General features: G+C 33.2%; 1 protein-coding gene across 1 annotated transcript; it reads right to left on the bottom strand.

Annotated features, from left to right (window-relative positions):
* Positions 1 to 704: 704 nt before the first annotated feature.
* On the bottom strand, positions 705 to 25,418 carry LOC111001517 (mitochondrial carrier protein Rim2). Its single transcript, XM_022271442.2, has 8 exons — positions 25,110 to 25,418; positions 24,399 to 24,555; positions 16,908 to 17,065; positions 8,023 to 8,201; positions 6,974 to 7,086; positions 5,835 to 6,054; positions 2,146 to 2,248; positions 705 to 1,586 (listed from the first exon to the last, which is right to left on the bottom strand). The coding sequence occupies exons 1-8, from the start codon at positions 25,148 to 25,150 to the stop codon at positions 1,466 to 1,468; spliced, it is 1,092 nt and encodes a 363-aa protein (XP_022127134.2). The 5' UTR covers positions 25,151 to 25,418; the 3' UTR covers positions 705 to 1,465.
* Between the last annotated feature and the right edge of the window lie 1,207 nt (positions 25,419 to 26,625).

Genomic DNA, 26,625 nt, shown 5'->3' with positions numbered 1-26,625 from the left:
GGCTAATGGGACGAAATTCAAAGAAAGACAAAAAGTTGCTTTTATACAAAACTATTTTAAAACCAATATGGACATATTATGGACTATAGTTTTGGTGATCTGCTAGTGCCTCAAACATAATACAAAGAGCTCAAAATTACATACTCAAGCAAATATCAAACACCCCATGAATTTCTTAATATGCCCATGGTATAAGAGGAAATAATCACACATGGGTATAACTACAAACTAAGACTTCGAAAAGCACCCCAATCAGCTAGCAGGACAGCTAACTATACCAGAAACTACTCGACTACAAAAGTTCAAACAAGAAAAGGCAGGCTCCGCTTATAGTCGCAGACTGATTGTATGATTAATAATAATAATAATAAAAAAATACACTTTAATTAAAGTCTTCTTCTATCAAATACGGAGTATAATATATTTTAATCAAGATGTAAGAGAATAAAAAAAGTATGTATTGAAATGTCCGGGGTGAAAGATCCAAAATCTGGGGAACTTACAGGTTTCACAGATGGCAGCCCTAATTTAAACCAACTTCATAAGAGGTGGCACAAATTTTTAAATTTATTTCAATGGGTATATTCCAACTAAGAAAATATCTCTACAGAATATGTGAAATATCTATATGTGTGTAATGTATCTACATTACTATATACCTAGTAAAATAAAAACTTTACAAATAATGATTCTTTTTAGTTGACAGTTGAAAGTCGGCAATCTTTTGCGATTAGTTTTACAAGTAAAGCAATATTATTTCAGCAGTCTTTCCATTTTGCCTCACAAAAATCGGGCAGAATCGTGTTCGATGCTAGACTAGACCCTAATGACTATCTTGCGAGTAAGTAGGCGGCTGTAGGAATATTCCAAACCGTTATTTACACCGCAATAGAAACGAAACTCCATAACCAAAAGAGTGTTATACCTTCAAAAATGTACAACAAAATTTTCATGAACCTACCAAAGGGCGCAACTAAATTCTGAACTTCCTCTTAATCTGAGTTAGACGAAAGCCTTCGTGTGACGGCCTACTGCCAGTATCAAGTCGGTCATATGACCATTCCTTATATAATTTGCAAGTCACGTGACCATGCTTTCTTACAAGTTGTCGACATATGACCATTCCTCATATAATTTGCAAGTCACGTGACCATGCTTTCTTACAAGTTGTCGACATATGACCATTTCTCATATAAACTGCAAGTCACGTGACCATGCTTTCCTACAATTTGTCGACATATGACCATTCCTCATATAATTTGCAAGTCACGTGACCATGCTCTCTTAAAAGTTGTCGACATATGACCATCGTACAATGTTTATTCAGAGTTTCCGCACCCACGCACGGCTAAAAGATCTCAGGGGCCAGAGGTATCAGAGCCTCGCTAACTAAATGGCATCTAACTGTCAGTGGGTTCGCCACATCGAGTGTCTAACGTGATCAACTCGAACATTTGATAAATGGCTAGGTATTTTCGTAGAAGGAACTATTAAAGTGTGTGGTCAGAAGATATACCACTGCTTCATATGTGGACATCATTATCGCTGTGTTCGGTATCTGACGGACTAGCTGTGTGCCAAGGCCCCTAGAAAAATAAAACAATTTTAAAAATGGCGCTCCATGTGAAGAGTTTAGTATTTAACTTTGACAAATTAATACCTGATATAGTATTAATGACTAAACGACATTTTATCAAACGGGGCAAGCGGTAAGCTCATCTCATGTTGAGAGATGGACATTGCCAGACGGCTAGCGTAGTCGTTTTAAGAATTGTCATGCTTCTTGAAGGACCCTTAGTCGAATTGGTTCGGAACTATTTAAATGGGTAGCTTGGAGGGGCGTCGTAAAAACTACATGAAACAGCTAGTTGTAAAAAAAGGTGATACGGGTGGAATATCGTATTCTGCCTTTACTTCCAATGATTAAACTCAGCTGCATGTATTAATCTGAAAAACTCCTTTGAATACTCCGCGGTAAATGCAGTAGAAGCTGCAGAGTGACTTCATATCTCTACGCCCAGGGATCAAGTCGCTCGGAAAAGGATTGATCGTCGACAATGAAAATTGATAACAAGTTATTCAAAATGTTTCTAATGATACCGTTCGAAGCATAATAAAATCTTTGTTCAAAAAAATTTATCTCACCTGTAAACACCACGATACCCCTCTTCCATCCAAACAGTGTGCAATGTTTGCCAGAATTTTCTGTACTTATCACCTTCCTCGCGAAGTCGCGTTCTTGCCACTTCTACAAAGAAGATATTTTGCTTTATGTTAAACGCTTTTTTGTGACATACCCGCAAAACTAATAAAAAAAGTAATGAGCCATCGACAAAATATTTTTAATGTGCAAAATAGTTCTGTTTAAAGGTGCGACACGACATAAAATAATACAATTTGGACAAGGATTAACTTTTAAATTATTAAAATTAACGATTTAAAGGAAAACCAATACCTAAATAGTTTTGGAAAGGAAGTTTGTAAGATAATGACAATTTTATTACAAAATGATAAGGGCGAAACTTATATATAGAATCATATATAGCATACTATTTCCGACAGCAAAGACATAATTATGACTTACATATTCGGATACATGTCATAATACTAAATATATGAAAGTCATCTCCAAATTATATCATAAATATAAAAAAATATACACGATAACTGATTACATATCATTTAGCAATGCATATACTGATAACCAGTTACTTTTATCATAATGCGCAAGGTATTTCAAAAGACTATTGTCTTTCTACTAAGATCAGCTTAGAAGTAGTGCGAAAGTCAATCTCACTCTTTTTTTTCTACACTAATATTATAAAGAGGAAAACTTTGTTTGTTTGATTGTAATGAATAGGCTCATAAACTACTGGACCGATTTTAAAAATTCTTTCACCATTCGAAAGCTATATTATCCGCCAGTAATATAGGGTTCCGTAAGATAAAAGGGTTTTTCGGACACAAGGTGTAAAAAATCAACCAAAAAGTTACTTATTTTGCGTACCCTGCCTAAACTATTAAAGATAGAACCATAAAATGTTCTAAGTAATTGTAGATGTTATAAATATCTACAAAAAAGTCCGCGACACACTATACCTACATATGTCGAGTGAGGCACAATAACCATAAATGATATACATGGCAAAACGACGTTTGCCAGTTCAGCTGGTAAAATATATATTTGGAATCGCAAAAAAATATCAAATATTTTTAAATTATGACAATTACTTTTACACCATACGATACAAAAGGAAAAAGATCACGTGGCCGTTCACCAATCAGATGGACCGATTAATTGAAAGACTCATCGTCCTCAATGCTGCTCATGAGGCGGTGGACAGAAACTGGTGGTAACAGATATTAACCGCTCCAGAGGATTTCTTGCTGACCACGACGCTCAGACATGAGCTGACGATTAAAGAGAGAGACTTGTATACCATAAAGGATTTGGAATATATTAAGGAAAGGATATATACATATAAACAACTGAAAGTCTCTCTCCCTTCAAAGGCACCAATTCCAAAACTCTACCTCTTTCAAAAGAGGTTTTAGTTATCATCTAAAAAAGGAGAAACATAAATAGTAGTACTATATAATTTTAAAATATAATGGTTGTATAAAATCCTAGATTTTGTTTTAAAATAAAATTAAATCTGTTATTACTGTAAGAGTTATAAGTATGAACCTTTTGAATTCTTTTTTTACTTCCAATAAAATGAGATTCTTTTCATATTTGCTCACTGTTTTTTATTCCACAAGATATAGTACTATGTTTAGTCCACGTTAAACAAAACAAATATGATCTGAAATTATTATAAACATTATAGACAATCCACTTAAGAATATATTTTAATAATACATTTCTTAGAAACATCCTATCTATGAACTGATCACTATGACCTTTATTTTATACAACTGTTATCAAAAGTATGTCAACTCTGATTGCAAATGATAAGCTCGTCCTAGAAATATTGAATCATTATTTACAAATATTCCAGCGAGATAGGTATAACAAAAAAAAAACATTTTCATATTAACTAATATTGACATTTGGCAAAAAAAAAATCTCTAAAGTTAAGGCTAAATAACGACGTATTTTAGAAAAAGTATTGCTAATATTAGGCATGGGTCTATAAAAGTAATTCTTCACTTTAGACTTAATTTTATCACTACTAATAATAGAAAGATCAAGAGGAATTATGATATTTTTACTGAGAGCTGATTGATTGTGATTGAACAGGGGCAACTGTTTACAGATGAACAAAACATTGCATCCGCCCATGACCAAGACTACTTTATCAATTACTTAAACATATAACAAAAACATTATGTAAACGGCTGTTACGACTATCGGTTTTTACGACTAAATATCAGTAGTCGATGTCGTTATGACAGATTTTGACTGTACTCTGTTTTCATTTTCTCATTTTGGTAAGGGCACTCAATTTACACATCTATACTATCTATACTAATATTATAAAGAGGAAAGGTTTGATTTTTTGTTTGTTTGTATGAATTGAATAGGCTCCGAAACTACTTGGCAGATTTGAAAAATTCTTTCACTGTTGGAAAGCTACATCATTCCTGAGTGACATAGGCTATATTTCATTTTCAAAAAAAATAGGCATCCTTACTAAAATTACGATAACATTAACATTTGTTTATTATTTGATACAATTCTAACAGATGGCGCTGAGTTAAAGGTAGTAGTTTGGCAAGACGACGTTTGCCAGGTCAGCTAGTAAGTTATAAATGAATATTACATGTAACATTTTAAAAATTGTTTCATATGAAAACTTCACTTTAATATTCCAGCTTGTTTCAAGATTTACACAACAAAGAATCTTTACGAAGTCATAACAACGGTTGGTATAACGCAATCAGTTTGCATAATATGTTATTAACTGTACCCTTACTATTTCTTTTAACATGGGTAGCCTGAAAGAGATCGCTTGTCAGCGGATAAGGCTGGCGAATAATTTAAGTTATCAGATACAGAACTATTAATGAAACAATATGTTTATAAATAAATAAACTTCACTGAAAGATTTTCCATAAAAAGTCGTTTCAGAAATTTGCTATCTATTTAAGGGACACTAAAATATTAACAAAAACGCTGTCAAACTGTCATTGACAGTATATAAGATATTTCGTTTGTTATTATCTAGAAATCCGTGGCACAATCCAAAACAGCTATGACTGAGAGGAGTTTGGTTTTAAAATTTAGGGCCTGTTTCACAATGTCCGGATAAGTTCCAAATAATGTATTTATTACTTATTGGTAGGATAAATAGTATTTTTGCGTTTCACGACTGTCAGATAGCGCTATACGTCATGAAATGCGAAGTATCTTAGTTGGAACTTTTATCTTTCGAATAATTTGTGTTGCATAGCTATTTGGCACTTTATCCATACATTGTGTAACAGGCCCTTAGACTTGCAGATTACTTATACAAACATCGTGGTAATAAATGTCTTTATTCAAGAAAATACAACTGTCGCGGGATTTGAGGTCACAGCAGTGGTAATTTTTTTATTATGTTAATAAATATTCTTATGCCTTAGTTCGGCACTAATCTTAATACGTAATATACAAAAAGAATATAATTTTTGTCATTCAAATAATAATTATATTATCATAACCGCCACGCAAGCGATGAAAAAGAGTGGCGGAGTTTCTTGCCAGTTCTTTTTACCCGCTCTACGCCCTTGACTTGCTAGTAACAGTAAATTTAGAATTAATTAACTGTAATTATTTAATAAAGTTATTTTTTACTCTTTGCCTCACAAACAATGTAATAAATACGCGTTTATTAAATTTTTATTCTCACCATGTGGATAAGCGATGCAAGAAGCGATCGTCTTGGAAAAGGCCCCCGCAGCCATGAACTCAAGGAAATCTCTCGGCGAGCGAGTGTCGCTGACGACGCCATCTTTGCTCCTGGCAGCCATCAATCGGGCTTTAACGCCTTCGTAGAGAACGAAGTGGACAACCGTCTCACTAATGCCCATGTATGAGGCCGTTATACCTTTGTAGAAACCTTTAATACCCTGAAATAGAAAAGAAAAGAATAGAAGAATCACTATTTAGTATCAAGAAACACAATACAAGAGATGTGTAAGCATTTCAAAATTCAAACCTTCACACAAAACCTATTACTGTTATCAGTTCATAGTAAATATACACACAGTTAAGAAAATTGTTTAGTGAACTTTGTAATAGTATATGCGATACTGTTTCTATCTTATCAATAACTGATTAATTTTAAAACGCCCGTTTCTAAAGAATTAAGAAAACATAAATGTTTCAAAACACATTTGACATCATTATTATTATTATTATTCAGTGCCAGCATCACACGGCTGCAGTTTTTAATGAATCTGTAGATTTTGATGTTTTCTATACAACTTTTGTATTATATATTTATTAGGTTAGGTTAACATTACCAAAAAAAATTTACAGCCTATATTATTCAGGGATAATGTGGGATTTCTAATGGTGACAATACTTTTTAAATAGCTTCTGTATTTTGGAGTCTATTTAATTCAAACATACAATATTATCTTTCCTCTTTATAATATTACTAGCAGGCTCGGCCAAGCGTTGATATGGCTAAGGTTTTTGTTATATTACATAGAAGTAAACTATTCAAGGGAAATGGTAGGAGAACTTATGTGAAAGGTAAGCTTATGTGATACGTTGGTACTTTTAACACAAACTATCTGTTAGAATTGTATCAAATAATAAACAAATATTTGCAATAAAATAATATTGCGGGTATAAATTGAGATGAAAGCTATCTTTTAAGTTTTTATGTATTATGTTATTTGTGAATAATAAATGACAAAACTCCCTAAATTGAGGAAATTTCTCTAATTGGGTTGGTTTACCTTATATGTATACAAGTAACGCTTTATAACGATAGATAGATACAAAGAGATATTGCAATTAATTAAAAATTATACTAACATGCTTTGCGTATATCCTCTTAATACACTCCAGTGCTGTGATATTTTGTCCGTCGAGTTGCAGCCGAGTTTTCACGAACCATATCGGATTTGTCATCGTACATGAGACGAATCCTGAAATAGAATCTTAATTGAGACATACAAACCACAGTTGATTATTTTGTTTTTTTGCCAATTGAGTCATTCTATAAATATATAGGCAACAGATTATAAATGGAAAATAGTTTTTAAGTTCATATTTTCGAAGATTGATAAGGATTGAAAAGAATCCTAATTAGGGAATTCGTGTGAGTGTACATGGGAAAAATAGTACACGAGAACAATGTATTCCCCTTAATAGAGGCTGTAAGTATTTTTATTGGACACTTTCTATGTTGAATAGTCATTTTAGACAACAAGGTTACAGTTAAATAACGATAAATTATATCCAAATGTTGAAGTTTAGATTTGTTATATTATACTTTTTTTTTCACTATATATCGTAACTTCCTTCTGTACCGGATGATTGGAACCCGAATAAAGGCTTTTTCCAAATTTCTCAATTAGACTCTTAGCCATTCGCTTCCTGCTGACACTTCTATATCTTCTATCCACCTTTTATTAGGGCGCACTCATCTTTTCCTTGGTTGTCTTTATCTTTCAAGTCTATATTTTTATCTGTTCATCTTGCTACTTGCCCCCCCATTGTCACTTTTGTTACATGACATAATGTAAGACATCCATTACTTTTGTATTTTGTAACTAAATAGTAAAATGTCAAAAAGCCTCACTGTTATTTGTATTAATATTTTATAAACAAAAATAGATATGTTATGAACACTTATTCAACTCGAACCAGTACTTTAGAAATTGGTACATTCAAACAAATACTTCTTTCAAAGATCAGATTTTGATAAGATACTTAGCGGGAACTATACGTTTGACTACGTACGTATGTCAAAATCCAATACATTTTTACCTAAGTATCGTTTACGAATCTTACCCCAAAAGATACTCATTTCCTCTACTCTTAAACATCGGGTGGATTAACAGTCATTTATTTGGACTCACCAGCTGCGCTTGCCGCTGACAAGTGCACAATAGGCGTGTCCGGTGGTATATGCTGATTGAGTATCGCTTTAGCCTGGGAGTACGTGCAGAAGTAAATCGCACGTGACGGAGCCACGCCAACGATATTCGGTCCTAAGCCTTTGAACAGCGCCCTCGCACCCTCATTCTTCACTATATATCTGAAACGTATAGGAAATATTATTACACCCGTATTGTGTACTTGTGGTGACTGGTCGTACTTGAATTCGTGTATGCGGTGATATTAGTTGTTTATACTACGTATTTGCGTGTTGTTCTCACGACTATATAAGTGCGTGCTCCTATTTCACCATGCCTCCTGCTGATAGAGGACAAATCTTTGTTTTAATTTTTTTTATTCTTTATTACTCAATATGTCATATGGAACATGGTGTAGTGGTTGCAGCTCCTTACAAACATTGTGTAAAAAACAATTGGCGATTAAAAAGAGTGGCGAAGAGTTTATTTCCAATTCTTCTCTTCCGTTCTACGCCCTTGATTTGAGAACTGGCAGTAAATTTAAAATTAAATTCATTTAATATTTCTTTTTTTTTGACGTTCATAAGTGTACATTATGTTACCTATATGAATAAATAAATTTTGATTTGATTTCATTTAAATATGTTTAAAAGTATGGTAACTATGGTAACAGCCCGCTAGACTGCGATTGAGGAACTCATTTACCTGAATACACGCAAGCGACACGTAAAATGTTATAATTATTATATTAGGTCAGGCTTTGTCAAATGACTATTTCTTAAGAGTTATTTATTGCAAATCGCAAAGTTTGCCTAGGGTCTGATAAGCACATCAAAGAGGCCGTTCAAGTTTTATGCAAGCCCTATAGGAGGAGTCTTTAATTTTCTTCTTTGGTTTTAAATTCAACATTAAAAATTTATTTACTATATAACACATATAACCCACACATTGTCTATGGTTGAAAACTTATGTTTAAAGAACTTTATTACTCATAAAAAAAATATTTACATAAGAAACTTAAACTTAGTTTAATTGAAAAGTGTCTTGAGGATTGAAATATGACGCAAGACAAAAAAAATCTACAAAATCGTAAGTATTCTAATTTGGTAATTATTACCACTATTAAATCCTGGAAAAACCATTTAAATTATAATAATTATTATGAGCAACCAAATTTAATTAGAATGTACTTTAGTCTGGTGCTTAGTAACAACACAACACAAAAACATTCATCAGAGATAATGTAGAAGTCTAATGCTGAAAGAATGTTTCATATCATTCCAGGAGTCTTCGAGCAAACAAACAATAAAATCTTTGCTCTTTAATGTTACTATAGATAAGATAAAGAGAATCGAACTTTGACGATGAACTGATAACCCATATCAAACGAAACTTTTTTTAGGGGCATGAGGATGAAATTTTTACCGATGAAACGTCACGAAGATATGCAGCGTTTTTGTTGAAGAAAAGGGAGAGAGCGATTGAGACTGATTGAGAGAGAGTGAGAAAGGGAGATTGAGAAAAAACACACGCCATTGGTTGATATATTCGTTTAGTAGTTACATATTAAAACTTTGCAGTCTTGTGCAGTAAACGCAGATTTTTTTATTTATTTATATAATCATTAGCACGTATACAATTTGAAACAGTGTGAATATTGATATAGAAATACATGGAGTGATTATATACTGGTACATGATCATCTATTGGGGCTTGTACTAATAATTAATTAACAAAGAAGTTTCACTTCTGACATGTGTACTTTGTACGCACACACTTTTTTACAAAAATTTTATTTTTGAGTGATGGAAAATTTCTAATGAATCTTACTATCTTGAATCTTGATCGATGTCTCAAACAAATCATAACTGTGTATAGTTTGATATTTAAAATACACTTTGCTTTATTTTAATGCATGCGAGACAACATCTGAGCCAATATAGCTTTATGGGAATTAATAACGAAACGAGCAGATACTGTTCGGTTGCCAAAACATGTCAAAAAATAATAAAAACCACCAGTGTATATAGACATAATTCTTAAGAACATACAGCACGATAAACAGGCATGATTTTACATTTTTGTATCTAAATTTGTGAGACGTATTTGCTTTAGCGTGCGAGACTTATCCCTGAAGTTTTTTATTCTTATTTACTTTACTGCCATCGTGTCCTTTTCTATCGCACAATTTAAAAAAAAATCGATACATTTAATTAATTTCAATACACTATTTCACGAATGGCGAGCTACGCGTCGAAATACGTAATACATCAGTAATATTTTTATTTACAATATTCAAATACAATAAGCCGGGGCGCAATTCTCATCCCTGAAGTTGGAAGCTACAACCTCAGGCTAAACCTGGCAGCATTGGACTTTGATCACATGCTGATTTAACACTCACTCGAATTATGAAGGAAAACATCGTGAGGAAACCGGAAGACCTTAGACCCAAAGTCAACGGCGTGTGTCATGCAGAGAAGGCTGATCCTATCGTATCAGAAAAAAAAATTGATTCGTGATCACAGATACACAACTGAGGCCCAGATTAAAAGTAGGAGTGATATAATTCAGATTTATGAGTTTCAAAAATTAGATTGTCTAAGGGAGCGTTCAAGAATAACGTAACGAATTTGAGGGGGGGAGGGGGTTTAGTGTAAAACTTTAAGATGTGGGGCGGGGATTGAATAATGCTAATATTATTTTCAACTTTCGGACACACATAAATGGTTACTTTTAGGTACAATAAGTCACGAAACGTTTAACTATTACGTACAGAAAAACGTTACGGCGTTACGCGTTACATGGGGGGGGGGGGGGGGGGGGTTAAGTCCAACCAAGTTAAGAATCTCCAAAACTTGAGCGTTCAAGTTTTGGAGATTCAATTCCTTAGGAACGCAAATCAAAAATACCGCCAGAGAGGAACATAACATTTTGCTTTAAGTAACATCTTACGCAGCAATAAAATGGGTAGCCAATCAACATTCTTTATGGTTTCATGATAGTTTAATAACCTATTGTACGGTGCATTGAATGTGTTTATAATTTTGTAAATTTAATTCACGGCTAAGTAACAGCTGACGTGCCAATGAACTTCAAACGAATATTTTTTTAGAAAAATTAAAAGACTAAAACCAAACCGTTTCGGTATTGCTTTTCTTATAAAATCTTTGTTTCCTCGTTTGAGAGCATTAACAAAATAGATTTTAAAAGGTATTAAAATATTCCACGTATTTCAATCTCCTGTTATTAATCACCTTCCAATAGAGATATTCGTCAATAAATCGTATGACGTACATTGCTATCTCTCGATAACTGAATGTAAACATAAATTATAAATATCCCGACATTGGGTCGCGGCGTGGCCTTTTCGCCAATTTTGGCGATGGTTATTACAGGTTTATTCAATATCTTATGAACGCCTTTTAAGTCAAGAATTTATTTTTACATTACATACATATTCCGTAAGTATTGCTGACCTAGTAGCACATATGATCGAAAAAAAGCCTAATTAACACTTGCGGAACTCAGTCAAACAAAAATATACATATGGCTGATCACCAACGTGCGTATAAAAAAAAAACAAAATACGTAATTTACTTTCTTTCTAATCCTTGAGTTACTAGAGCTAAAAATCTTCTATACGGCTCTCTTATCTGCTAGTGTTCATGGTCCATTAAATAGGCTATCTCGCTCTTACAACTTGATTACTAACATTGATGGAAATATTGACATATTTTACAACAATCTTCCAACTTACCGTAACTTTGTTTATTCTTAACGAGGTTTTGGTTTCTATTTATTTTTTTGTAGATGCTTGTTTCTTATTTTCCCTTGCTTATGTTTAAATATAATTGATGTGTATGTGCGTTTTATAACTTACAAATAAATAAATAAATCTGCGGCCATAGAGGCTTGTGGCGCAACTGGGTCCTTATTACATAGCCATTTATATAAAAATTACAAGTATATATTAGTTCAAGTATTAAGGGTTCAAGTATTAAGTAAGGGTCCCAAAAAAAAGGTAGTGCCCCGCCCCTTAGTGCCTAGTACCTAAACGGCCCCTTACTAACAGTTCAAAAATATTAATAACACCCTCACGTAAACTAACTTTCACAGCACAACCGAATTAAGTATTACGTGTTTAATAATTTCATTATCATTTTCCTTTTTCAATGGTAAATGTTCTTTACTGTTTAGTATAATAATTTGACGTTAGCTGTAGGAATACGAAAGAAATAAATGAGCGACCGTCATTTATTTCTTTCGTATTCCTACAATTGAGGCTACAAAATTGAAACAGCAGTACTTTAACTAAAATCTATAATACTATTGCGTATTATTCCATAGGATACCAATAAAATTAAAGGCCGAATGATTCTATGAAGTCCTAGTATCTTGTAATTAAATCGGAGCAACAACCTACTTGACATGAAGCCCGTCTATACTTACAATATGTATATTGTGTTATCAAGTCATATACGGTATGCGACCTAACAAGATATTGTATCAACATATTTATTATTGCGCCAACGTGAGTACTATTATTAAACAGTCATGTTATTGATTCAAAAATATTGAGCAGCGTAAAACTAATACCAGTTATTTGATGTTATATTTGTTACAAATCTGTTAAAGTGTTTACACATGGCCCTAAATTCATTTGTGTATCTGTGATCACGAATCAATCGTTTTTTTCTCATAGGATAGTATCAGCCTTGTGTGCATAACACACACCGTTAGCTTTTTGTGTCAAAGGCCTGCCTTCCTCACGATGTTTTCCTACATCGTTCGAGTGAGTGTTAAATCAGCATTATTGTGGCAGAGGTGGGAATTAATAAGGCACCCAATGTATATGAAAAAACTGAGCCGCAAAATATTTTGTAGGCAGCTCAAAACTCAAAGACAGCTGGATATTCTCGAGTATTTTTTTTATACTGGAACACTGAGGAAGGTTTTTATGAAGAAATTTAAAGTGTATAAAAAATTGTTTTTCAGCTGAGAACTGAGTTATTCCGATATAGCGGACAGACTCTATAGGGTAGCAGAACAAAATATGGAATATTTTAATACATATACATAGGTGTACTGTAAACTTATAATTATTTAACATAAGTTCAAATTCATCCGACGTTTCGCGTGCTTTACAGCGTGCATGGTCACGGTGACTGAAGACAGAAGGTGTTGAATATCAAAAAGTATCACAGCTGTAGAAAAAGTTTTGTAAGTATTATCTGTATTTATTTCCCCGGAGTTGAATATCGACTAAAAGATGAAGGCTCGGATAAATTTAAAATTACGTTAAATAATTATAGGTCTAAAATAATACATAGCTACTAAAAAGGTAGTCTATGTAAAAAGATCACATTACGGCGAAACGAACGCTGCTGTAGCTATAAATACATAACAATAAATATCATTTATTTATTTAGATAACATAACATTTACGACCGATAAAAATTCAAATACAACTAAGTACTGCCAACTCTCTAATCAAGGACGAAGAACGGACAAGAAGATCGTACATTATTTAAAAAAAAAATATTTTGTCGTTCACATGTACTCATAGGCCCTCGATACATAAATCGATATTTCGTAATGAAACGCATGCCCGATAATATTGTGATGAAAAAACAAACTGATAAGCCAATGATTGACGTAAATTAAGGTGAAGTGCGAATCTGTCTCACGCACGTCTCGCGTGATACTCAGTGGGAGCATGTTCTTATCATTAGCGCATGCGCGATAACTACTAGAGCCGGTTAAATCCTCTATATAATTAAACGATACACAATTTTCCGTGTCATCGAAATTAGTCGATAATAATTTGTCTTGTACACGTGAGATGTCAAATTTTATTAAAATCTCCATTAAGGATAACTTGCTAGTATTAAAACGTTTGTTTGTAAAATATTTATATGATTATATACTATATAAGTCGAACGTTATAGTTTTGATATCTGCTAACCCAAAACAAACGGTTCGCCGGAAACAGCACCTTTGTAATAATGTATTTAAAAGACTATTGCAGTTCAACATTTTGAAGATAAACTCTGTAATCGACTAGCAATAAGGGGCCGTTCAGGTATTACGTAAGAAGATTTATTGCAATTTATTTTGACGTTTGACATATAAAAAACGTCGAATCCCTATAAATTACCAATATTAATTAATTATGATTGCACAGAGCAGTGTTGGCCAGGACCGAAAGAGGTTATAGCGCCACTGATTTATTCATTCAATTTATTAGGATATTGTATGAAACATACAATTCTTTAAACTTTATCACTCAAAAATATATACACACTGTCTTCATTATATCTTCTGGTTTCTATATACAGAATTCTCGTAACAAACACCTTTTTCCGAAGGGGCAAAGATACCCACGGAGCTGACCTCTTTTTCCACTCTCAGTCAGTTACAATGTTCGTTGGTTATGGGAACTATTTATTAACTTGTCCCTTCTCTAGAACCTCCTAGACTTGGGCCAGATAAATGCGATGAGGACTACCCAGCTCAACTTTACCATCCACGTTTGACTGGTCCTACTTGAAAGCAGCTATTAATTTTCAATTATTTCTACTTAATGTAACCGTGACAATCAAATTACTTAAAACTTTCACTTATATGAAAATGCTGTTCATTTTTCCAATATTCAATATTAGATTAAAACATGCAAAATCAATACCACACCGCTTCAACACAATAATAGCGCTGTGGCATTTCGCCAACATTTCAGTAAACAATTTATTAAGACATGTTTACTACAAGAAAATATTATTAATTATCCTAAAACTCAACTCCACAACTACGCTGACTTCTGACTTAGAAAAATGTTTTTGAAAATTGCTATTGCTCGTCGTAAAAAGCTACATGTTTTTAAAATAAATATAGATATGTCATCGATAAATATTCACAATCCGACATTTTGTTAGGGTGCATAAAATGGCGACGGGTTTTTATTTTTATGAAGGTTTTAATTGACACGTGATATACAAAATAATAAATAAAATTACATCGAATCACGCGCATTATAATAACAAAAATACTATTTAATATAACAAACCTTTACCAATGTGAAATTACATACATACGTTCACGCTGTACAAACCGGTCCGTCTATATTTAAATTTCCCAACTATAATAAATCTATGTTTGTATGAATAACAAGTTCCAAGTGCATACGCAAATTGTTTCTAAGATAGAATGCGTTTTAATATAGTTAACGAAAGGTCTTAGACGTTCTTTTCTTTAGAAAAATCATGGTCTTCCATCTTAAACAGTGTTAAGAAGTATTTATAAAGTGGTAAGTCTTTTCCATGTTTCTGGAACAAATCGTTGTGGAATTTCACATTTTGCGTTGATATCTGAATGCATTTCAGGCGCAGTCAGCGATCCATAGTTCTATTTATTTTTACGAATAAATCATCATAGACATTTGAAGCCAGAAGATAGCTTATTTTAATAATCTAGTCAATAAATAATTGCATAAAAAACCTCTTAAATTCTAGAGGTAATACAAAAATCATTCCAAACTTAAGTGCGTACGGAGCGTATACGTGCACGTCATCACGTACGCATTGCGTGCAGTTCACGTACGCATTCGTATTTTATGTTAAAATTCCATCAATCTGAAATCAGCTTATAGAAATCTTTTTTTACACTACTCACATTGCTGAACATGAACTTTTAAATATTTTAGAAATTACTAACGATAATACCATTGTAATGGTGGAATAACTATTAAAGTCGATCCGATTACTGAGTTTATAAACATACAGATTTTCTCTTTATAATATAAATATACAGTACTAACATATATCGCTCGATTCATCTACTTTCATGACATTTACCATGCAATCTTATCGACTATGAGAACTTTTAACTTATCTAGTATCTATCTATCTATAAGTTAGGGAAGGGAAATACGCGAATTTCACTCCGAAATTGGTATATCTTAATTTTTAAATCCTTTACAAATATCCTATCTTACTCAGCGATAATACCATTGATCCAATTACTGAAATACACACACGTTTTCTCGATATAATAAGTACTTAACGCATCGAAACTGCATAAAGACTGTTACTATAACGGAATTTAATATTTGTAAACAAGACTTGTGTAATTGCATTTAATTTGCTACATTGTAATCGAGTTCATTCGAGTCGCGACACAAATTACATGATATTCAAATAGACATTTTACGCTGAGTTTGTAAGATAAGACTAACTAGTAACTATCATTGACCAGTATATAGTTTTAGTTATAAGTATTGTTCATAATCAGCGGAATTTTTCCAAATTCCGTCTGCAAAAACCAAACTCAAATTCCACCCTTTTGGGTGGAAAACTTTTAAAGAAAAGAATTCAAGTATTAAACTAGAAATATTAAAAAAAACTCTACTTAAAGTGTACTATATATATTTTCTCAATAGCTTTAAATATATAATGAAATATTTTCCACCTTTCCAATGAGAATGAGAAGATATTTTGAAGAGGCTTTGAATTTATTTAGCAGAAGTACCAATTTAAATATTACGCTGTAGATTGCTTAATTTCAGTTTTCTTTTTGTATATATTACTGTTACTTACGTGTTCCGTTTAGCATATTTTGTTTAATTAACAATGTAATCTAGGTTTTGCCTTTGTTGTCAATCTAAGTGTTTTCTTTCTGTATGTGTAGCCATAAAATAACTTATAAATAAATAAATAAAACTTTTAAACCAATTGTTTAAGAAACTTTTCTGTATATAATTTTTTTAATTTTTTTTTTATAATTTTCAAAATTGGGTTGTCGAAATAGCGCCTGGTGTACCATGAACGTGATCTATCGCTATTTAGAGCATTATATTCTAAATATAGTCCAAACAATTTGAAAAATCTCACCTGATGCACTGAATAAGGCTCATCCTCTGCGCCGTCCTCGCGTGGCCTGCTCGCGCGCACTGCTGCACCTGGTAATTGTACGACATCAGCATGCGATCTGCTTGCTTGCTGTAGGCGAACATTGCGCCCATCGTACGTCTGTAGCCCCATTTGGCCTCCTGCGTTATATGGCCAATTAGTATTTATTAGGGCTGGTAAACTAACTACAATACCCAAAAGCTGAGTCCCTTTAGCTCTAATGCTAGCCTTCCACTGCGAGCTAATGTAGCCATTACGGACTCCGCTATACTCGTAACGATTATTTTTCATACATGTGCTCCCACCAATCTTTGAATCTGAAAATCATCGTTACGAGTATAGCAGAGTCCGTAATGGTTCTGTTACGCTCGCAGTGGAAGGCTAGCATAAGTGAATGTATCCCATACAAATGTGACGGAAAGAAGTAGGTAAAATTGACAGCTCCTAATTTAAAATATAAATTTACGAAAAAATTTGTAGTCCTTGAAGTATGTATCAATAAAAAAACCACAATGTTTATATTATAATGCAATATTGATTTAACTGTTATTTTATTTGTTTTTGGTATATAGGCATATGGGTATTGTAGCGTTATTTTATCCCGATCCGTAAATAATATTATTAAAAACCGCATACAGCAAATCGCATGAGAACGTATTGGTATGATATTTTTTATATAACAGGGGTCAAACGGGCAGGAGGCTGATGTTAAGTGATAACGCCCATGGGCACTCACTGAATAAAATTCATCACATGATACCATTCTCGAATCCATTGGAATAAAATTTTTATAAAAATGTATACCTCTGAAATTTTTTATTAGGATTGATTTAATAAGATTCTGGTAACCATTCCATATAAATATTTGACGTTTGTAATTTAAAACATCGTTGTGAAAGTCGTGGTTTCAATCCTAGTTTAACCATAATCATAATACATATGATTGCTTTAAATACAGTGTAAACTCTATATAATGATTTTCAAGGGACTATGCATATTTTTATGTTACATAGAGCTATCGTTAAATGGAAATAAGATCAATCTGTATTATAAAAAAAGTTTATTTCAAACAATGATACGTTGAAATCTTGTTTAACTAAAACAATTATTTCTTCTCATCAACTGAATCCCAGTCAAAATCCAAATAAAAAATTAAGATACCAATACATTCAACGTGTTAAAGATATGTTATTAGCAATGCTCTATACTACTCATCATATTATTTAGTAATCGAACTGAATTTCAAAAAATCATTATCAATTTTTCAGCTGTTTAAATGTCACATACACTTGTTAAACATATGAATACTAATATAACTCAACTACTGTGGCAAAGTGGAATGATGAAATAAATAAAAAACTTTAATAACGTTATATATACGCAGGAAGCATGAGAAAGGCAAACAAAAAACTCTTGCGAACACTATTACTAATAAGATTTATTATTCTCACAGAGTAATTGTATTGTAATGAAATCCCTTCAGATATTATGCAATACAACGCAAACACATCTATACTTAGCCGCAAATGGGTGGCGCGACAGACAAATACCCTTTACAATACAACATTCATAGACAACGAGAGTCTGTGGTCTGGTCTTATTCATAAACTGAATAAAAATATATGTTCCAATTTCAAAGATATCTAGCGAAATTCTTATGCAATACGCCTCTTAGTTTTAGTCGTATGGATGATGAAACGATAAGGTGAATGTTACAATCAAAACTTAACTAATTTTTAATCGATAAATATATTTTTAGTGTCTAATGACTAAGAAGGTTCTTTTATGTTACTTGCATATCATTCAACGATCGATATTTATTAAAAAATTGCCGTCGCCATTCATATTTAATTTACTCATGTTATTATTTAATATTCAAATAATACTGTTTTATGAGATTTACGATGTTTTTAGGAGAAATGGAAAAACAACTAAATCAGTACAGTACTGGCTTTAGCGTGACTCTCATCTCTGAGGTCGTAGATTCAATCCCCGGTTAATGCAATAATGGGCATTCTACGTGCGCATTTTGCATTCGCTAACCGTTCGTACGAAGGAAAACATGGTAATGAAATAGCCCATGGTCTTAGACCCAAAACAGTTCACGGCTTGTGTCACGCAGACTTGCCAATCAGAAAACACATATAATCATGAAACATATACATACATAAATCCGAGGTCCCTCAAACAGTAGCATAGTTGAGGCGGTTTTCTCATATTAAATCGGTTAAATAATAAGCAATTTCATAAGTTACATTTAAAAACTTTCAGTGTACTTGGATAACATAAAAAGCTTAATAAGTTCTCGTCAGTAACGAATTATCTTATCACACTTTAGGAGCAATCAAAACAACGGAAAGTTTCGTTAGCATAAACAGTCGATTCTTCTATTCTAATTGAGTAAGATGTTCTCAAATATTTAACACTAGTTGCACCTAGAAATAACTACAGCAATATATAAAAAAAATGTTTTTATCAAAATATATATTATGTAGTAGCAACGACCTATTGGTTAAATAGGTTCGGATGATTTCCGGCCAGAGCACAGATTATGAATGAATTGTGACCTGACGAATTTACTATCAGTTGCTCGGTCAAAGTCCAAAACACTGCCTTATTAGCTAAAGATTTTTTAATATGAGACATAAGTAACATCGTAAGTCTTGGCGCTATGTTAAAAAGCTGACGGCTTCATAAATCCTTTTTGGAGTAAATATATTGGTAGCTACGATATAATTGATACTTAGATGACTCATTAATACTGAACGAATACAAATGGACAATAATGTATGTCGTTTATACAAGCGCACGCAGTATTTTACAGATTACAATACAATTACTGTAGGTTACACATAATTTATGTTAACATTTAATTATTAAATAGAATTTACATTTTACTAACAACAGTTACATAGTAATGTATTAAAACGTATGTCACTCTGAAAATAATATAGCGTATCGTAACCAAATTAACGTCCATATAATACATAAGTGTCAAGAGTAATTAAATAATTTATTTAAGAAGTTAAAGACAATTAAAAAAAATATCGATTTTGATTATATAAGACACGTTTGTTTATATTATTGTAAAAAAAATTGTATACTCCATATCTTTTTTTATGTATTATCATTCAAGGCATATTCAATAAGCAAGATAAAAAACACCTTGATTCCAAGGTCAAAGGCATAATAAAATATCTAATGTCATAACGACCAAGTCTAAATCTAGACTTATAATAGCATCAAACTTGTGTACATATGATAATAAAATGATTCATTTGTGAACACAAAACGACGTAGGAAATTCACTTGTCACTTATCGGTCTTTAGATGAGTCTTACAATGTCCAAAAATTATGAAATAAGCTCGTCAAACCCAGATTGAAATAACAATAAATGCGGCATATGACATAGAAATATATGCTTCAGCAACTCATATAAATTCCAATGACGCTGATTTAAACATAAAAGAAAAATAACTAATATTTTAATTAATCAAATATATCTATAAAAAATAAATATAAATCAGTGGCGCTACAACCTCTTTAGGTCTTGGCATCAGATTTTTGAATCTGTTTCATGATCATTTTTAAATGTAATAGGCAAGTAGGTGATCAGCCTCCAGTGCCTGACACATGTATATACGCACATAGAAAGAAAGTCCATTGGTGCACAGCCGGGGATCGAACCTACGATTAATCGCGAAATTGCGGTTATAACAACCAGTTAAAAGAAAGGCCTTAAATGTTTTGTCGCCCAACAGCACGTGACCAACCTTTATTGTTTAAAACAAAAATATTGCCATCCTATTTTTGTACAAAATATGGTTACCAAATGCACATACTGCGCCGTATCTAATTGACTACTGTGAAGCAAAGAAAATACGTTGTGATATGAAGTTATTTGTAGAGTGACCTTGGTACTCCGTTAGTTTCATAAACGACATTGGACAAGGTCAAATATTACTTATCTAAGGCACTAATACACAGCCTGAACAGAAAAGTTTTATTTGATCCGTAATATTTGATCGGCACATGTTCTTGTATTCCGCACTTCTATATCATATCATCGAACCATCGTTTCCAAAATTAGAAATATTCAAAATGGCGGATATACTAATCAAATGTCACATGTTTTAAAACATAAACAAAAACGCGCGCACAGATCATTTGCATAGACAACATAAGATCTCAGCTTAGCTGCATCGAACACTGCTTAAATTAATAGGATACAAAAATAGTGTTAAAACGCAAACATCAAACATCCTAAGTCAATTAAGGTTCATTATTCTCTGTTGAATGATTGGTCTGCTATTTCTGCGCAATACAATGCCAATAAAGCGAATTCATGATAAAAAACGTAAACAAGATCCGAACGTTATGTGATGAATTAGCATATGTTTTAACATTGAATTTTTATCCTTTAACGTTATTTACTACACTGGTACCACAGTGCGTTTAATATAATCTGAAAGTTCATCGCTTTTATACTTATTAGATAACTAGTTGACCCGGCGAACTTTGTTCCGCCTTAATGGCAATAAATAAGCAGTTTGGGTTTTTTTATTGGAAAAAATACAAAAAAATTAAATACCTACATTAATCATTCATTATTATTTCTGTATTTTAGTACATAGGTTGCTCTTCACTTAAGTACCTTGTGATACACATTTTTTCATTTTTTGTTTTATTATCAGGCGCAAAAACAAACAACGCTGATGGTCTTCCGACCCGTGAACATGCCACGTATAATTGACCATGGGAAAAACATGAATGTTCTAGATTTAAACCACAAACTTTTAAGGATTGGCCTTGTGATTTGTTGATGGTCATGGCAAATGCAAGACGTATCGGAAATTGAAGTCTTTTAAATTCAAACGGCATATCGGTTGGGATCATCGGGATCCTCGGAATAAGAACTTCCTCACCTTTGAATTTTCCTATCATTATCGTAGCGTAAATTACATTGTTCTTCAATTTTCTAACCACCAAACGCATACCATTATGTAGTTCATTCAGGTCATCTACATCTTTATTCTTTTTCTTCTTTTTTATCAGTAAGCAATGTAACTCTCATGTTTGTTGTCAGCTGCAGTTTCGTCACATAGCGCCATAGATTTGACGATTTGAGGCAAGCGTTTATTTCGTCGACAGCCGTAGATCTTGGAATTACTGGCAGTATTTGGCGGAAATCGCCAGACAGTAAAATCATTGCTCCTCCAAAACATCTCGATTCATTGCGTAAATCTTTTAATGTTCGGTTAAGTGCTTCCAATGCACGTTTATGCGCCATTGTGCATTCGTCCCAGATGATGATTTTCGATGCCGCTAAAACTTTGGCCATTGCTGAGTGTTTTGCAATATTACACGTTGGTTCTCCAATAGTTTGAAGATTTAACGGTAATTTTAATTCTGAATGAGCCGTACGGCATCCTTCTAACAATGTGGCTGCTATTTCAGAAGAAGCAACTGCAACCGCTATGTTGGATCTCGCCCGAACAGTTGCTAAAACTAATGACATGAGGAATGTCTTGCCAGTTCCACCAAGGGCATCTAGGAAATATAAACCACCATTTTCATCATCGTTTGCCTTCATTAAAGTATCATAAACTTCCTTTACTCGATTAAATGCGTCATTCGACAACAACAACAAATAGAAACATTCATCATTCTTTGGATGAACTGTATACATACGACCATACCGAGTTTTATAGTTCTCTTCACTGTTTATACGAATGGGCAATAGCACTATCATTATAATTAAATTGTAAATTGTAAAAATAATTAAACGTATTTATTTAATAGAAATATTTTGAATATTGATTTCTTACAAATATCAAATTGTCATATATACGTCATTACATAGCTGTCATTATACGTCAATTACATAGCTATCATTTGCGTTTTATTATTCCAAGTCTGATTCTTATTTGTTATACCACTTTTTATAGTGACTGACGTTTCATGTCAAGTCCCACGGGAACGCTGTCGAACGGGATAAAAAGTATCCTATGTCCGTCTCCTGGCTCTAAGCTACCTCCATACCAATTTTCACTCAAATCTGTTCTTTCGTTCTTGAGTTATAAGTGGTGTAACTAACACGACTTTCTTTTATATATATAGATGTAAACACATGATAGCTAAAAAAGCCCAAATTTAAGTATACTGGGAAAAATGTTTCCAAAATCTGAATATACCCCAGACACAGTACAGTAGAATTAACACGATTTCCAACGGCACGGAAATGGACAAACGAGTTAGGTGACTATTTTATTGAATAGTTAGAGAATTTCGTCGTCAATTATCACTAGAAACCCGGATCTATGACAACCAGTGAGAGAAGTTTATGTTGCTACGTGAGGTATGTACTATATTTTAAGAAGTTGTTCCACTTTTTATTTTTGCACATGTGTATCAGGGTCAGGCTGACATAAGAATACTTTTGTACCGTCTGAATTAATATCACAAACTTTTTTAAATAAACGCCAGTTACTCAAAAATTCATTAAAGTACGATTGTGAAACGTTTATACCAAAATTTTATCGTTCGAGTAGATGTTTTACGAGAGAACTACATATACTTCAAACAATTTTATTTACACTGACGCGAAGTTGCGGTTAATATATGCGGAGACGCGTGCTATATTACCGTTAGGGATACAATAACATTAAAACAGATTATTATATTACTATAAATAAACAGCATATGTTTTACCGTTTACGTTACTAATTCCATAATAGTTAGTAACTTTACAGTAGATAGCTTTTTTCTATTTTTCCAAAACATAAATGTGATAATGTAAATACATAGTTAATACATTCCTAACTGACATTATGAAGAATTCAACCAACCCAGGTTATGTCTCTCTCTCAAAATAACAGAATGGCTATTTATTAAAAACCAAGTACTCTAATGAGAAAGACCTAAAAAAATTAATTATCCATGTTTCTTTGCACAAAGAATGTTTAAAAGTATGATTACTTAATTAATTGCTTCTAAACCCTCAACATGAATCAATTCTCACGAATTTTATCTCCTCAATGTGTAATTTTGCATTTCTAATTATGTCTATTTAGTAAACAGTAACCAAACATGCAACATTGCATGCATCCATTAACATTAAGGAAAATTATATTTTCCTGTAAACTACCCACTATTAACTGATTTACCACTTCAACATTTATTATACCTTTGCTAATGAAAATGATATTTAGTTGCCTGGCATTGAATTTACAGAATTATAAAGAAAACAATATCATAATTTGACTTGATTCTCTATTTGCCTTTTCCAAAAGTACTTCCGCATGATATAACTTTAATACTGATAACATTAATCTTTATTAATTCATCATCATTACTGAACCTTGAACGATGGTAATGAATCTGTATAATACGAGTTATATATCAACACTAAAAATTACATGTTTGTTGTCATTTTAACTGCAATAACTAAATACTACAAATAATAACCTTACCTGGTGTTTTGGGATTTTAGAACAGACTCTTTTAGAACTGGTAGTATTTGAGGACGGCGGGGGTGGTGGTGGAATGACCACACCTTTAGATGATTGTAGACGTGTCTTAACTACTTCTAGAGGGCAGGTAACTACTGCTCCAGCTGTACCCGCTACCCTGTGGATTTAAACTTATTTTTGAACATTTTAAAACTCAAGTAACTCTATATAGAAACTTATCAACAATTTTGCTGCAAAACTATAACCTTATTTTTATATAGAAAACTCAAGTAAAACTATATAGACATTTTAAAACTCAAGTAAATCTATATAGAAACTTATCAACAATTTTGCTGCAAAACTATAACCTTATTTTTATATAGAATATAATTAATTATAATATATATATTTTATAGCAACATTGGACTTTAAATTTACATTATTCAATAAGAAGGATGTCTTACCCAAAAATACCACCTCATTAACTAACGTTCTGAATGTATTTTGCATGTTAATTCTCGTTTAATTTTTAATTGCCAGTAATAACTTATAAAAAAAACAGTTCTTAATAACAAATTTTATTAAATTATTTATGTAAATCAAGCAACTATTGTCAATAAAGATATGACGCCGTATCTGAGCACATGTATCGACCAAAATACGAAGGTCTATATCAAAATATGCAAATAAGTTAGGCATTCTTATAAGCTAATTCATAAAAGTTAAACCCACCCTCCGGCAACCAGATGAATTGCTGTATCCCTTTGAGACATTTTAGCGCCACCAGAATAACAACATGACTGCAAGTCTAAAAATAAACAAATGCACCACTGCCACTTCGAAAATGACTACACTTATTTTAAATTCAATAAACAAGTTTGGTATTATTTTCCACAAAGGGAATATATGGAAGTATAACACTGGATGTTGTCGTTAAAAACACTATATATACACTAAAAATTTCCTTGCTTTTTGAAGAAGGATTAATCGATCTGCCGGTCACGTACGCCGCGTCGAACAAACATGAAAAATGAACTAAAAAACATAGAGCATTGACAATTGATAAGAATTAAAATGACAACACGAAATGTTGCTCTGTTATCGACTGTCAGATGAAAGTCATAGGATAATGTCAATTGTTAAGTAGCCGGCCAACTCCCAACAGAGTGCAGTCAGTATGACCAGACTGAGTTTTACAGTCTCTACTCTTTAAGTTGGGCCTTAGATGAGGTATGGATTGCCTAGCTTGGGAAGTGGAAAGGAGACCTCTACTGGGCGTGCTACAGGGCGTGCTACAGGGCGAGGACGCTACTCTCGATTACATTGTGAGAGTAGCAGTTACAAGCTCGGATAGTGACGGCAGGTGGGAAATCCTCCATAAATTCTGCGAAGCCATCATGCGCCATAAAGAAGAGGCGGAGAGGGCCAGGGAGTTCGATCGCAGCCGTTGCACTGTGCAAGCCCGTGTGTAATCCTGAGCACGCCGTCGCCTCAGCGGGAGAACAGGGGTTCATGTGTCTAAAAGAAGGGATGCTGACGCATCCCTGCAAGCATTGTACGTGGCCTCCCCCAGCTTCATAAAATAGGGCGAATTGGCCGATGTAAATGGCCCTTGCTGAGCCAAGTTCCATTCGACATCATTCGTGGCTGCAGAGGACCGTGAGTTTTAACGGCTGCATAAAACGAGTACTTCTTTCCAACGCAAAAACATACGTTTTTTCAACAAAATCGAAAATCATAAAGAGGTAACGCGACTGAATCTCTCGGCTGCATTTTCAGACTATGGGGCGATCGTCGACATCTATGACTTTTTTGAATGTAAAGTGGGAAAAAACGGTGATTCATGTGGCATCAAATTATTTCAGTATAATTAGTATTATTATAATTTTCTTGTGTAGCCAAGTCCACATTTCAAGGATCGTTATGCTCACTTAAATGTCATTGCTTGTGGCGGCGTCCATGCGTTGGGTTGTCTTTCTCGATAAAACGGGCGAGGCGAGGGGGCCTATGGCTGGCCATGCGTCATACTCGTGAACGGGTGCTACTTGTGGTGTTTGGTCGTACTTGAATTCGTGTATGCGGTGATATTTGTTGTTTCTACTACGTATGACATGGTGTAATGGTTGTAGCTCTTTAAAAACGTGTAAAACAAAGAAAACATGGCGATAAAAGAGTGGGGGAGAATTTATTGCCAGTTCTTCTCTTCCGTTCTAGGCCCTTGATTGAGAACTAGTATTAAATGTAAAGT

This window comes from Pieris rapae, chromosome 21 (genome assembly GCF_905147795.1).
Source record: "Pieris rapae chromosome 21, ilPieRapa1.1, whole genome shotgun sequence".
Lineage (NCBI taxonomy): Eukaryota > Metazoa > Arthropoda > Insecta > Lepidoptera > Pieridae > Pieris > Pieris rapae.
The sequence above is the reverse complement of the archived record's forward strand: the minus strand, read 5'-3'. Positions and strand labels throughout refer to the sequence as shown.

Coding starts and splice junctions, on each gene's coding strand:
- LOC111001517 (XM_022271442.2), bottom strand. CDS start 25,150: ATGTCTCAAAGGGATACAGCAATTCATCTGGTTGCCGGAGG. Junction 24,556..25,109: donor ATTCATCTGGTTGCCGGAGG/GTGGGTTTAACT, acceptor TTAAATCCACAG/GGTAGCGGGTACAGCTGGAG. Junction 7,087..8,022: donor GTCAGCGGCAAGCGCAGCTG/GTGAGTCCAAAT, acceptor ATTCTATTTCAG/GATTCGTCTCATGTACGATG.